Genomic DNA, 15,525 nt, shown 5'->3' on the forward strand with positions numbered 1-15,525 from the left:
AATAAGCAGTAACATGCTAAAAACATGATCAATTGTTAAGAATTACTTTATTTTGTTTGTGAGTCAACAGCAAAAGGCACCTGAAACGATTTAAATAAAGCTACAGAAATTATACGTTTCTTTGGGCAAAGTCAAAAATATCCACTTGTGAGAGATTCTTATGTGTATACAGATTATTACAACAGTGGTGTGTTGGAATTAACTGAATCTTTGAGGGAGCGTTGACCTGTCAAACATGGCAACCTCCCTTTTACAATCAGAAATGACTGCTAAAGAGGCAAAGAATGACTCACACGTTAACTTATGGATGTAATGTTTCAGAATAATCATTAAAACCCTATTGAATACAGAGCAATAATGCAATAAAATGCATCAAATAAAGAAATGTGTCACTGGATAACAGATAAAATGCTTAGAAACCCACATTTAGGAGCATCCCAGGTAGTTTTTTGTTTGTTTGTTTAGAATTTAGATTTGGGGACTGAGACGACTTTGGATAAAGGTGCATTCTGTGTATGGTGAAACATTTCTTCGTTATTTTGAATCCTGGGTGGTTATTATAAAACCCAATTACAAAAAAAAAAAAAAAAAAAAAAAAAAACAATTAAAACATCTCGGTTTTATAAAACTTACAATATTTACATTTGGAAAAAAACATTTTCTTTACAAACCTGCCAAACAAACATGTTTGGCAGGTTGGCATCTTAACCTCATCAAGTGGCATCTTAACCTTGATGAGGTTAAGATGCCACTTTTTGCTGTGCTAAAAATTAGCCTTGAATTTGATTCTAGGTATTTCACCATCATCTTTAAAATATTTGATCAACTTATAAAAATACAGACATTGCTATGATTACTTTTACGTTTAAAAGAGCTGTTAAAATAATTATTTTCTTATTATTTCTTATTATTTTCTTTATCCCAAAATTTAATGGACTGATATTAGAGACTGAATTTTTTTTTTGTGTGTGTGTGTGTGTGTGTGTGTAAAATTATCCTACTGTACATAAGACTTTTTACATATCTTTACTAGGGGTGCAGATAAATGTAGCCGTACATGGATGGGTATCTTTTATATTTTATCACAGTAAAATCTGCTGCATTCACTCCTCAGAAACTCCAGAAAGTTTTTCTATCTTTGCTACAAATCGTTTCTTGCTGGAGTCCAGGATGTTGATCCCATTTTTCTCAAAGTCATATCCAACTCTCTGCAGCTCCTTCAGTCGCTCTGTGATGTTCTGGATGCTGTAGTCCAGGACTTTTGGCTTCTCCAAAATCTGCTTTATTGTTATTCCTCCTTTTAGAAGACAGTCCAGTTTGGAGTTCAGAGTGGCTGCGCCGATGTAGAGAATGTTGGGGTAGTTTAATACTAGTTTTTTCACGTCGCTTTCTTTGAGGCCTAGCAAGGACATCTTCTTCTCAAGGCTGTGGATGTTTTTCTTCAGACAGTCGTTGGAAAGGACCAAAATGTCTACTCCTTTTCCCTGCAGAAGTGCTAGCAGTTCGGCATCACTTAACGTCAGAGAGGTTTTCAGATTGTTAATGTTGGTCCCGACTCTTTTAGTACTTTTGATTAGAAGATACACGTTTTTAGATATTATACTTGTAGCAAATTGTTCAGGATTTTTTCCACCCAGCTCCAGACAGATGTCTTCAAGAAACTCCACCATCTGTTTGTTCAGCTCCAGGGTGTTGGAGAACGTCCTCGGCGCTGTGGTCAGCAGCCGACGAAGGTCTTTGGAGTTTAATCCCAATGAGATCAAGAAAGCGATGTTCTTCTTCAAGTCATCGTTGTCACTAGAACGGAAAAAAGACTCGGGTGAGCGGTCCAGGATGCTCACGATCTCGGCGTCTGTGTTGAAGACGTTTCTCCACAGCTGCCAGCGTTCCTCCAAGTGATCAAGTGACCGCGTGATGGCGCGGGGATAACGGGACACGATGCTGGCGATAACTTTGCGGCTGGCGCCTTTTTCTTGCAGGAACTGAGCGAGGCACATCTCGTTGGTGAAGGACTTTCGAAGAACACCTGGTTGACGCTGGCGTGCCATTTTTATGTCCACTCCCAACACATATAGGTTCTCAAGCAGAGATTTATTCTCTGTGTCTGATGGCAATGATGGGTCATTACTGCCACTGCAATGCCTCGGGGTGATGCAGGTTGATGCTAGCTGTAGCAGTGAATGCCTAAAGCTCTTCTGCAGAATGAGCGAATGATGGATACGAATAAGGGTCCTTATACCAGAAACTGAAGCTATTTTTTCCTGAAAGGGACCAGAGATCCATGTTATGGCATTTCTTTGGTTATAAATGGTAAAAAAAACAAACAAAAAAAAAAAACAGTAATGTAAGTAAGTAAGCTATAATAAAGTGACTTGTTTATTTTAATGTTTACTTATCCTTTCTGTTCAGGTCCTTAAGAAATTTAAATTTTCCTAAGATTCAAATTTACTTCTGTGCATTAACAGTAACTAATTAAAAATTACACTTTCCAAATATTGCGAAGAAGTAAATCTAGAACTTTTTCACATTCTGTCACATCACAAACTCAAACTTAAAACTATTTATTGGGATTATATGTAACAGACCAGCACAGCAGTGCATTGCTTTGAAGTGAACAAAACAAAAACTACACATGAATTTTCTAAAACTTTTCCAAAGAGTAGTATTATTATCAACTTCCTGGTACGACATACACCAAAACACATCCAGCTGAAACGGCTGCAAAAGTTGAAGGGCTGGGATATTAATATTTATTGAAAAACTCTGTAAATATGTACGTCTTATTTACTTTTAGTAAGAAAGCAGGAAATACAAATAAGCATTATTTTTACTTCTATTCTATCAACAACTTATGCTGAATTATGATATCACAATGATAATTTATTATTATTATTTTTAAGCTGTAAGACAAATTTAATTTAGAGAGTCTGGAAAATGTACTTTCTAGAAGTGACACACAGCATCTACCCAATCAAAAAAATAGGATTTACTGAAACCAGAAAAGCTAATCTGATGTGAAATTCTGGTTAAGCAAAGTTTTTTCACGTCTTGTTAAAAAAAATCTGAATTTAAAACCACATTTGGTAAAAGTTAAATTCAAAACAACACCGTCGGTTTGCTGCTTGCGTGCCTTCCACCAGGGTAATTTAAACCTTATTGATATTGTGGGAATTGCTATATTTAGCAAAAACACTTGACAGTCTTTCTTTAGTTTTAAAATTTAAAAAGAACATACCATATTCCGTTTTTCGACTTTACTGTTCACACTATACCTTTTGAACGTACCAGTGGATGCGAGAACTTGGAGGAGCTCACGCGAGATTTTGAATTTGAGAAACGAATTTATCGAAGCTGGCGCCCTCTAGCGTTTCGGAGTTTAAACTTGCTTCCCAGTTTGTTGTTTTCGCCAGCAGGTCGCAGCAAAGGACAGTGAGACTTGTCGCTTTGTGAGACTTGTCGCTTCAAGTTAACGTGAACATGAACGTTTATAAAGAAAAAAAGGGATTCTAGGACACTTATTACGATTCCGTATTGAGACATGACGACGTTAACCATTGAAGTTAATTATTTTTAGGTTTAAAAAACCTTCAAAAAGCACTATAGCATTTTCAGTCATTTGTATAATTCCTACAGAAACAAGCGGGGAAACAGGACTGAGGCCACTGAAAAAATTTTAATTTGTTCTCAGAATTCGGGCCTTTTAAAAAATATTTTACAGAAAACTACTGAATTAAGAGGTTAGTTTTTCACACACAAGCTTATAAATAATGACAGCTTTGAACATTCTTCATGTTTTTTACAGATAAAAAAAAGATTTTAGAACATTTTGTAAATCTCTCTAGAATTTGTGGGGGGGGTTTTATTTTAACAAAATCAGTCCATCCCACTTTATATGTGCTATTTATTTTATATATGTGCAATTTGCTTGAAACCTCACTTTTTCTTTTAATTTTAAATCAAATTTCAGTTGTATTTTGATTTCACACGAGCAACATCAAAGCCCCTGTTTTAGGTAGCTTGATTCATTTCAGGCACATCAGAAAGCATTGTGCTGCAGTTCACAGCTGAAAAACCTATTGACTCGACTGCCTCTCTTACTGATGAGTCCCACCACTTATGAATATTTTACAGCACAGTGAAAGATGGCTACATTATGCGTTCACTTTGCTGCTCTGCTACTGAAGTGACCCAAGTTTCAGACACAACCTCTTCTGCACTACCAGCATAGAAAGCAGCATTTTGTTTCTGGCATGAACAGTTCAGACAGTGTCCATTATTGTGAGAGATAATCCTGCTTCTTTCATGTTTTATGTAAACTTGAAGCTCAATTATGATCTGTTTTCTCATGTTGTAATACAAATTGAGCATATTAGCTAAATTTAAGGCAACTAAAGGTTAGTTATTTGCTTTTGTGAAATTGGAAACATTTGATGTAAGCACTAAAAACTGCATTTTACTGACTTATGAGACAAGAAAAATATGCAATTATCTAATAAAGATGTTTTTCTAATTTTTACTGAAATGAGAAACTGCTGTTGACGTCTTCATCTTTATTGTTAGCTTGAAATTGATACCACCAGACAATCAATCAACTGTATTTTTTAAATAAAATTATTAACTCCTTGGAAAACTAAAAGAGGTGTCAATATGCGCTTACCTATTTTAATTTAATTAAAACTGTATGCAGAAAAACTTTGACATTAGACTGAAAAGTTGGGGTAATAGTTTACATTTCAAACACATCTTACTGTTTACCCACCAAATGATTTTAATCAAATATGTCAAATTTGTTTACATTTTAAGCAAATTTATTGGACTAATATTATGTAAAAAATAATTTAATTGAACTCTTTCAGAGGTTTGATATTCCTCTTACTTCCTCTGAAGCTCTTCTGACTTTTGTTCCTTAAAGATGTAAATTAGGTCATGCATGAATTTGTGAGCAACATGGTTTTAATATTACATCGACTTCCGTCTTGATCCGTTTGTTGAGGTCCTTTTTGTAAAGTTGCTTGGGTAACTGCAGACACAGAACACAACCGGAGCGACTGAATAATTTAAGAAGTGTCGAAACTTTCAGATGCTGGTGGTTACTCGCAGACGCTGTTGCTCGAGCAGCAGGTGTCCCCAGGTGGGAGTGTGCGGATAAAAAAATGTCCAAAAGACGATGGGTGGAATTCAAGATCTGCCAGACTATAAGTTGTTCAGCGCCGGTCAGCCGAAGACGCAGAGAGTCCTCTCCAGCTGCCACTGCAGCCACTGCAGGTACGTCTCAAAACAGAATGAAACTTTATATTTGTATTAAAGTAACAACTGTGTATTCTCATAGTTCTCTTTTTTTTTTCTTATTCGTAAATTTACCAGCTAGATATCAGTGTTTCTGTAAACATTGGGGGTTGCAACAATATAAAGCATGTAAAAGATAATATAAAAAATTAGCACTGTTTTCTATACACCTGAGCAAGAAATAAGTGACAAATGAGGTAGTGTGAATGTTTATTTAGTTTTTAAAATAATCAATTAACATATATTTTTAGTTTTTTAATGAATACGTAGGTCAGCTATGTTTCACATTAGTAAAAAATAAACCACCATGTTTGAAAAATGCTTGCAAAAGTTCCCATTATTTTTTTCCAAACAACTGCAACCCACATCTCCCAAAATCATCTTCAAAATAATGAAACCTGCTTTTAATTGTAAAACATAATCTAATTATTCTAACATTTACCTAATTTGGAGTCTGTTAGAGAAAATGCTGATGGTCTTTTCCTGTATCACTCCCATCTGTTGTAGAAACTGATGCCAGTCTCTCAGGTTACCTGCAGGCTTTTAGCCACGGCACCTTTAATGACTCCTTCTTTGGGGAGGATGTTGCTCTTTTTTCATCAGAAATGAGCTCAGGGTTAGTCTATTTATACATCTTCATACAAAATGCGAGGTAATTACCAGTTGTTTACCAGCTAATGTTAAAATGAGATAATGTTGCCTAAAAAGAAAGCTCAGCTGGGACAGCTCTGGCGGCCTCTCCTCCCATCGCCATAGAAACTAGACAGAGGAATTCATGCTGCAGAAACTGGAGTCAAAGCCGGAGAATCACAGTCAGACATGTCGTTGTCATTAATCGACTTTACTGCTAATTGCATGTTTCATGACAAAATGGGTGTGTGTTGATGCAATTTTTATATTTAAAAGGGGAGATGGAGTTTTGCTACTCATTAAAATACCAACTGTTTGATCACCAAGCTACATTTATTAAAATAAGATATTCACACACACAAAAAAAAACCTAACTGGTAAATTGTATATCTATTTAAGATATATTGCAGAGAAAATAGACTATCCCCCTTCTGGGTTCCATTAGTTAATGTTTTTAAATACTGTTTTATTTACTTCAAACTTGCCTTGCATTAAAAACATGAACGGAGTTTATTATATGTGTGGAAAATAGGGAATAATTTTATGCTTTTCTGGCATCAAGACAACATAGACCTAAAAAAAAACTAAATTAAAAATGGCACCATATGAATTTGGTGAAATCTGCACTGAATTATTCTATACTTTTCCAGATTAAAGAGAGTTTAATGCTCTGACTTCCTGAAATGTTGAAGATGATAAAATATGAATTCATTTTAAGGCTTTTCACCAACGGACTATCAACAATTATTTCGTTATATATATTTTCTTAGATAAAAGTAGAAATCTCAAAGATAGTTTTATCTTACTGAAGCATTTCACAACACCAAACTCTCTTTAATCTGGAAAACTATAGAATAATTCAGTGCAGATTTCACCAAATTCATATGGTGCCATTTTTTATTTAGTTTTTTTTTTTAGGTCTATGTTGTCTTGATGCCAGAAAAGAATAAAATTATTTTATTGCTTTCACAAATACAATAAACTCCTTTTCATGTTTGTAATGCTACAGAACATTTCAGCAATCCAACAAACAAAACATTACATTGCAATGGCATAATGAAGAAAGGTAAAGAAAGGTTGGAATACTGACTATAGTTAGTGATATTTCAGGTAACAATAATCAAAGACAACTAATATTTTTTTTATCTTGATTTAAAAGAATTCAGGATTTCAGCATTTTTGCAATTTTCTGGAAATTGTTCCAGATTAAAAACTGACTGCTGCTTCTCCATGTTTGGCTCTGATTCTGGTGATCCAGAGTAAACTTGAATCAGAAAATCCGAGAGGCCTACAAGAGTATGTTAAAAGTAGTTCAGTCCAAGTTGGATGAGTCTAGATGTTTAAAATTGAGCTGATAAAATGCAGTCCAGATTACAAAAAAAAAAGGGAAAATAGCACTGTAACGTTGTTCTTAATTAAATTGGTAAGTAAATTCAATAAAAAAGAAAATTTGTTTATGGAGTATTTAACTGATATTTTTAAAATATTATCTTGGCGCTTGTGTTGCCCTCTGACACAGTTGTGCCCTAGGCAAAAAGCCATATTCTCCGAATTTAACCCTTTCATGCATATCGCTCACTGCAGTGGACAGCTATCTAAAAGACATTTTCTTGTGTTTCTTGTGGATTTTAATGTTATAAATGCACACAGACCACTGGAATGGACGCTAGTGCATCATATAATACACTATAAACTACTGGCCATCCATTTAACAACAAAATCTTTGTTAATCCAAAATGGCAGACAGATGAAAAAAGCAACTCAGGAATATTCTCCTCCTATTGCAGAAAGCTCTTGCATGTAAAAAACATATTGTGACATCAAGTAACTCCTAAAGACTAATACTTGTATTTGGAGAAAATTACAACTGGAAACAGTTGGAAACAAGTGGAAACTTTTTCTCCAAGTTTTTTTTATGCCTTAAGAAAGTCAAAAACACTTTGAAAAAAAATCCTGTCATAAAGGATTATAATTCATGCATGAACGGGCTAAAACGTGCAATCAGTGCAAGAGGCTTCATGTTTTTAAGAAATTACTATACGACAAAACTACTTGCCATACCGATAGCACCAGTGGGCGTGGCTATAAATGCACCTACCCTACGTCATCACAGTTGAGTCTCATGTTTACGTGGAAAATATGGCGGCGGACTACAATCAAGGGGATAGCCAGTGATTGGGAATCACGGCATTGGAGAGATAGTCCGCTTTCCGCTGTGAGACTTCCTTTTCCTCCTGGATATTTCTTATGAAGCAGTTTTCTTGTTTCAGTCTCGGAGTCAGCGGGAATGGAGGACGAGGAGAGGCAGAAGAAGCTAGAGGCCGGCAAGGCTAAGGTAGGATTCAAGACTCCCTAACGTCCTCTGAGTGGTCCAAAGTTACAGCATATTGTTCCGGTGGAGTTGTTTTTCTGTGGTTATGTCCGTCAGCTGTTTTGACCCCAACCCCCTCCCCTTCATACCACCTTCCCAGCTGTCATGCGCCGTGTCTGTCTGACAGCTGAGAGGGAGGGAGGAGGGGGTTAGCCGCTGCTACTGCTAGCCAAGGCTGCCTTTGTCATGCTGAATATCTGACATTTTCCCCCCTACATGCTTTCTTTTTTCTTTTTCCGTATCTAAAGAAGTATCGGCTCATTCTCGCACAAGTCTAGCCGTCGCATCATTATTTAGAGCTTATAAACGGCACCTGAAGTGACACTCAGAGGCTGGTGTAACAGGATTTACAGGGTATATCCTCACTAGCTGGGTAAAGCATTGCTTCACTTGCCAGAGATGACTTGTATTGGTTTAAGCAACAGGAATACACCAGAAGAGGCTCTATGCTGTGCTCATAAAGTAAAATATTTGCTGAGAAAAGAAGGGAGTACTTGTTAAACTGGATGAGTTTGTATGTTTTTTTTTCTACCAGTAGCTGTAAACTCAAAAACCAGCTCACTCAGTTTTGAGAGGCTGTTTGTCTTTGCTGAATCTCTGCAGGCAATGAGCTCATGTGTCACTTTTGTCAATATATGTCCATAAATACTAAATCAGAAGCTTTTAAGAGCTGCTAGAGTTGCTGCACAATTTGATACATCTATGATGGACAGAGGTAATGTTACACTCTTACCACTGCCTCTGTGAACAAAAAGTTATTAGTATGTAAGCATTGGCTACTGCAGTTCAGCTGGCTGAAACAAGTTTGCTGCATGTTCTCCAGTCAGCTACAAAAAGGACAAATATTACTATTTTGATTACAGAAAACATAGGAAGTTGTATCCATGGAAACCAAAGGAGCACCACCCAGTACTGTTTTAAAACGACTATTAGGGTGCTATACACAGGTATCCAACCAATTAATCAAGTAACAACAGATTTTTATAACCTAAAAAAAGCTATATTACTCTGAAGAAGCAGTTAAAAATGAAATTTAGTTGTTATAGTCTATTTTTTCTGCAGTTTCACTATCAGAATCTAAATAATTATTAGAAATGTAACATAAGTAGAACTGTTTTTTAAGTTTTACAGCAATAGGTATAAGTGTTGTTTTTTGTTTAAGTAGTGCAAATTAAATCTTGTTGCACATTTTAAATCTTTGCACATATAGTGCGAAGCCTTGGTTGTTTTATTTAAAGTTAATGCATCTTGGTGTAGAGCTGCTGGGAATCTGTTTCTGATTGTTATTTACTAAACATATTTAGAAAATCACAGTGAGTTTTGTCCGACAGAAGTTTGCAGAGACCATCCCCCTGGTTTGCACTCTGGTATTTTGGCTTGTAAAAGGCTCTTTGCTGCTGTAGGCTAGTCTGCCTGCTGTTTTTTTCCTCCCAGTGCCATGTCACCATGTCCTCACATGCAGTAAAGAAATCAAGGGTGTTATTATTTGAGATTCTTGTCAGATGAGTCCTTGCAGGCTTAGATAAAAATCTGATGCATGTTGCTTTTCTAAAATTATGTACATGGCTTAAAGTGTACAATGAGTCTGCATTTATATTGTCTCAGAACTGAAGCAGGATTTTATCTGAATGTTAGTCTGGAGATAAAGGTGCGGCCTGAGCTTTTCCTCTCTAACAATCAGATTGGGTGACTGGATTTTTGTCAAATCGAGTGAAAGACGAGTTTTTGTTGTCTGACTGAAGTGCGAGCTGTCAGTGATGCATTGTGCAGAATCAGGCATGAGCTTTTGAGTCATGCCAGACAATAGGGAAAGTGGAAATTGTGGGCTGCTGTTGCCATAGTTTTGTTCCAGAATGGAATAATTTTCTTCATCTTTTGTTTGGCTTCAGAATCAAACATATTGACAAGTGTTTTACTATCAGTAACTGATAGTTGATCAGTGTAGTCATCTTAAATCTCCTAGAAAAATTAAACTTTTACTGTCATTTCACCTCAGTCTTTGTTCTTTTATTCATGTAGATACTTTATGGTCAGTACAAACATCTATCTATAAGGCTACATCAAAAATGAAGGTAGAAGAAGTCATTTTTATAGAGCGTCTTTCCACTATAGTAATCTTTCTCAGGATTCAGGTAGCCTAAAGGGTCAGTTTCTTTGTTAGGCACTCCTGCCGGTTTTAGCTGATCTTCTTAACTTGGACCTTAATCGCTCAGCTGGACACGTCCTGCATGTCTCTGTGCGACAACCAGCCTATAACTGGCACAGATTACGTAGCTGATTAATTGGCTTAATTGACTCTGGAGGGTTTTATTTTTATGATGCAGTGGCACAAGCTCAAAGTAATGATAGATACTTGTGCTGGGTCATGCTGTGTTGCTTGAAATGGGTTAAATCACAAACAGTTTGGATGTCATGGTGTGGAAGATGCCTAGTTTAGCTATTGTGCCTGGCTGAAGTGTTCAGGTCATGATGGACTAACATGTGGAAGTGAAGAATAAAAATTTAGCGTAGTTTTTACAATGGTTTTACAAATAATAATCTGTAAAGTGTGGCATGATTTTGTATTTTTAACCCATTTCAGCTGTATCTTGTTGCTTGTTGTAACCACAGGGTAAGTCTGGTACAAATAATCTGGGATGTGTGATTGATAGGAGCAGAGCAGGGCGGGGCCTGGGCACATAATTGTGCAGTCTCCTGCGCTTGTTACAGTCTAATTAACTTCTGCACTTTACTGTCTTTCTTTTCACAACAAGGTAAACAACCTACTACTCTATTTGTACTATAAATAAATTATCGTTTTGTCCTTAGCTTTTCAACTCACTGTCTGTTCCCGATCAACAAAATGCAATGAGTTCAGTGTCCATGTAAGACCTGATAATCAGAAAATGTTTTATTTTTCAGTTTTTTATTGATTGCCTCCACGATGTGCTGGGTGTGTAAACTTGAAAATGTGTGTACTAAGTAGTCACAGGTCTGAATAAAAGTGCACAGAATATTATTAGAGATACACAATAACATCGGTATCGGCTGATATTTGTAATTTTTTAACATATTGATATCTGTCCTGTAAATAAAACCAGGCCAATATGAACAACCAGTATTTATTTATACCAGTATCTATTTCTGGTGGGGGATTTCCCCAAAGGTGTCAAAAATGGTAGCGAAATATATATAATATTGGTAAATATTGATTATCGGCCATAACAGCGATATCAGATATCGATATCGGCCCAAATTTTCACATTGGTGCATCCCTAAATATTATTTAGTAAAAACGTTTAAAAATCATGTATCAGTTTCCTGCCTGTTTCCATTTACGCATCACTTTATGTTGGTCACATCTCATCATCTCATCAGTAAGTTAGCCACACCAAAAGATCAACACTTGCACACCTCGTTGATAAATAATGAATTTATATCGTTCCATTTATGGGACTTTGGGGATTTGAGTTTTCCTTGTAAAATGTTCTTTCTTTTTCTGGAACTGCGAAATTTTAATGGGTTTGCGTTTTGCACCAAAACTTTCTGTTCACAAAAAGGTTTGAGTCAGTTGAGGTGAGGATTTGGGAAGCTTTACATGCTGGCCGTGCACTTCAGCAAATCAAAACATGCTTCTTGTTTTGCTCAAAGCATGAAAACTGCAACAAATCTATTGAAGACGGATCCGAGCGGGTTTCTGCTTTTAAACATTCTCTCCCTGTTGAGTGGATCTTGTGCACAGCATTGATCTTTCTGGGTTGGTTCATTGAAAGGGAAGCCTCAAGACCTTTCTGTGTTTCTCTCTGCACTCAGCAGTTGTTGATGGGGGATGAAGGAGTCTTCAGCTCCATTTCTCACTCCATATTCTTGGTACATTTAGTCGTCTCTGCATTATTTTATTCTGGTAAACAATGTTAATTTGCACACATATATTATACAAACATTCCATATTTAAGTGGATATTTTTCCTCCCATCACCACTAATTTCTAGTGTCAGCTTGGTTTATAGGAGCTATTAGAGTTTATTATGCCATATTGACTAGAAATGTTTTATGTAAATGTAATCAGGGATACTTCACATTAATAGCATCATGGCTTCATAGAAACAAGCCGACAATAAAATAAAACAAAATATGTCTGTCTTGTGACGACTCCAAATTAGTGTGGTTGTCAAGTAGGGCTTAACGATATGACTGAAAAATGTATCGCAATAAAAGCGTTTCATATCATTCTGTCAGTAATTATTGATTAGTTTTTTTTTTTTGTTTAAATATCTGTAGTGCTGCCAAACTGGTGGCATAATCTTTCCTCTTTTATCCACAGTCTGCATTCCATGTTGTTGTTTATTTTTAAGCAGCTACAAGGCAAAGTGGTGAAACTTTGCCTTGTTACTCAACAGATTGTTGCTAGGTAACCACAGAGTGTCTGAGTTGCTAGGTTACCAAAGAGTGAGTGAGTTGGTTGATTCCACCAACTTTGGATCGGAGTTCAGCAAATATTCTAGCACATTGAATAATCTATCAGATGTGCTATCTATTGATATTGATCACATATCTATTGCCACATTTGTTATTGATTTATTGTCCTGCCCTATTGTCAAGTCAAATTAGGGACTTATCCCTAATTTGGGTTGATATCAATATCTGATATTAGTATTTCTGTTATGTGTACTTATTTAGATAAGCAAAATAGTATTCCCTAGCTAATATAGTTGCTCTGGTCTTCTAAAGAATCAAACTGGCTGCTGTTTATAGTCTCTGTTTTTCTGTCACCATGAGGCTTAGATATGCAGGAAAGACCTGTGTACATGCTTTCAGACAGCAGATGGTGGTACACCTACGTAGTTTCTGTTTACCCAGATGGTGGTGCAGCTACCCAGGCTTTGAGTCTCCATATGCTCGGCCAGCAGCTATGCCAAATAGGGCAGCTTGCAGTGCTAAGCATCTCAGCAAAAGGCAGAACCCTGGGTGATTCCTGCTGGCAGGTTTGCTGCTACTCATGTGTTATTCTTATAAAGTCAGAACCGAAGACTGCCTCCTTCTCAGAGATGCTCCAGTCCTGTTGGCTCATCAGTCGATTACATTTATTTCTGTGCTCAGGTTTTAGATGGATAAAGCTGCTCTTAAAATACAGATAAGTGGGTATATTTGGACGAGGGCGGGTCATGTGAGGAGCTGCGGAGGCTCAGATCAAGAACACTTTGAGCTTTTTAAGCTGTGAATAGTAGGTGGGAACACGACCATGACACCTACTCTCAGCTCTGTCGTTTTCAGCCTCTGACCCTTTTTTACAGCATCGGCAAACACTGGGAGCTTTCATCAGGGTTTAGCTGCTGCTGTTCATAAAATCGGTGACACTTGTCTTAGTTTGAGCCGATGAGTACACTGAACCGTGAGTTTACTAATGACTCACAATGTTTGCTTGTGGTTTATAAGGCTTTTATGCAGAAATATTTGAAAGAAGATTACAAAGTACTTCAAGTTTGGATAAATTATCCCAACTCCACATCAGATTATGATTCTGCTTTCTTTTACTTGACTCTGTAACCCTGTATCTCTCTCCATGATTACGGATACACAATATATCGACACTAACATCGGTATTGGCTGATATGTCATTATTTTAGCATATTGGAATTGGGCCAATATGAACAACTGATATTTATTGTCATCTTTTTGTCATCTGTTTCTGGTCATTTCTTTTTTCAAAAGTTTCAAAACGGTAGATAAATCTATTTAATGTGTCTAATATCGGTTAATGCTGGATGATATGGCTGTAAAGCCTATCACGATATAAGGGTTTCATATTAGTCTATCGATAATAACTGATTAGTTTTTTGTTTTCAATTTCTGAAATACAGCCAAACTGGTGACATGACTGTTTTATCCATAGTTTTTACTCCACAAAGCTGTTTTTATTTTCAAACATTTATGAGGCACGGTGAGGAAACTGCCACTGCAGCAGTTACTCAACAGGTTGTTGCTAGGTAACCAAATAGTGAGTGAGTTGCTAAGTTACCAAAGAGTGAGTCAGTTAGTCGATTCCACCTAGTTTGCTTTAGCCACCTGTGAGAGGTTGAGTGGCTAAAATCATTCCTCTGCCTACATCCCCCAGAATGCTGTGCAGGTCTGGGTATTGCAAAGTAATGGACGAGTTTACCAGTGAAATTTGACACAATACTGTCATCAAAATTACAACAGTATGCCAAAATTAGCAAAGGAAACATATGACGAAATATCTTAAAAATAAATTTTAGATTATGAAAGGACTTGGGCAGGCTAAGTCTGTAATCTGTTGCTCCTTGAGCCAACCATAATGACTCCTAATAATAGAACCAGCTAAAGTTTTAAATATAACAAATACAAGATTTTAGCTGTTTTTCATTTTATCCTGAAATATTTGCGTTGAATTTCTACAAGGAATGATACTGAGAGTACCAGTATTATACTTTTATGTGTTTTTCTTGTCATTAGGTTGGAATCTATGTGCTTTTTAAAAATAATTTTCCAACCCAGAGGGGAAAAAAAAGCTGTCCATCCTGGAGATAAAATGACGGTTCTTTAAAAATTACAACAACTTTCCTAAAGTAGATATTGATCTAAATTTCTACTCCCCCCCTCCCCCCCCAAAAAAAGTCATGTGATATCTGTGGCTCTAAACAACTTTTCTTGTTTTTCTTTTTTTTTGGCCTGGCCTGATGAGTACAAACTTACTCTAGATTATAAAGGTTGCAGACCTCTGGACTAAGGGATAGTTTTGTGAATTCAGTATGGTTAGTTTATTACGCCTCTCTCATTCTTTTCCTTTGTTCTTTGAACTCTTGTGTGAGGTTAAATAGAAGGGTAAACTATGAGATTGTCAGAAGATAAGAGCGTTATCTTGCTTTGTTTCATCAGGGCTGCATACCAGAGGACACAGGGAAAGGATGGTTTCACAGATAGTATTGGTGTTTGTATTGATTAGCAGAAATGTATGTAGGACAGTTTAGACTCTTACTTGCCTAAATTGATTTCTGTTTTACCAGCTGACAACAACCTGGTTTTGATTTTGATTTTATTTTATTTTTTTCAAACTTAAGGCATAGATTTGGTTTAAATTAAAAAAATAAATAATAAAAAAAACATTTGGCATTTGGAAATAAAACTGGTGCTTCTGGGTGCAGTTTCCTCAATCAAAGTAGTAGTTTTGAATCCAACAAAAAAGATGAAGGGATTACACAGCTACCCTTATTTATGCATCAAAACCGAAATGTCGCCAAC

At 36.4% G+C, this 15,525-nt stretch overlaps 2 protein-coding genes across 13 annotated transcripts in view; one reads left to right on the top strand and one right to left on the bottom strand.

The window, feature by feature from the left end:
• Positions 1-28: 28 nt before the first annotated feature.
• mterf1 (mitochondrial transcription termination factor 1) lies at positions 29-3,311 on the bottom strand. The gene is made up of 2 exons (XM_014985454.2): positions 3,236-3,311; positions 29-2,261 (listed from the first exon to the last, which is right to left on the bottom strand). Exons 1-2 carry the CDS (start codon positions 3,236-3,238, stop codon positions 1,104-1,106), a joined length of 1,161 nt encoding a protein of 386 aa, XP_014840940.2. The 5' UTR covers positions 3,239-3,311; the 3' UTR covers positions 29-1,103.
• A 4,683-nt stretch (positions 3,312-7,994) lies between these two features.
• The window catches only part of akap9 (A-kinase anchoring protein 9), a 77,648-nt gene continuing 70,117 nt past the window's right edge, over positions 7,995-15,525 (top strand). For all 12 annotated transcript variants that reach the window (XM_088010290.1, XM_088010291.1, XM_088010292.1 and 9 more), the window contains exon 1: positions 7,995-8,251. In XM_088010290.1, the coding sequence (XP_087866416.1) occupies positions 8,204-8,251 (48 nt within the window). In that variant the 5' untranslated portion in view covers positions 7,995-8,203. The remainder of the gene's footprint in view (positions 8,252-15,525) is intronic.

The sequence above is a fragment of the Poecilia mexicana genome, unplaced genomic scaffold (assembly GCF_051168715.1).
Source record: "Poecilia mexicana isolate PSO_F unplaced genomic scaffold, ASM5116871v1 scaffold_11, whole genome shotgun sequence".
Lineage (NCBI taxonomy): Eukaryota > Metazoa > Chordata > Actinopteri > Cyprinodontiformes > Poeciliidae > Poecilia > Poecilia mexicana.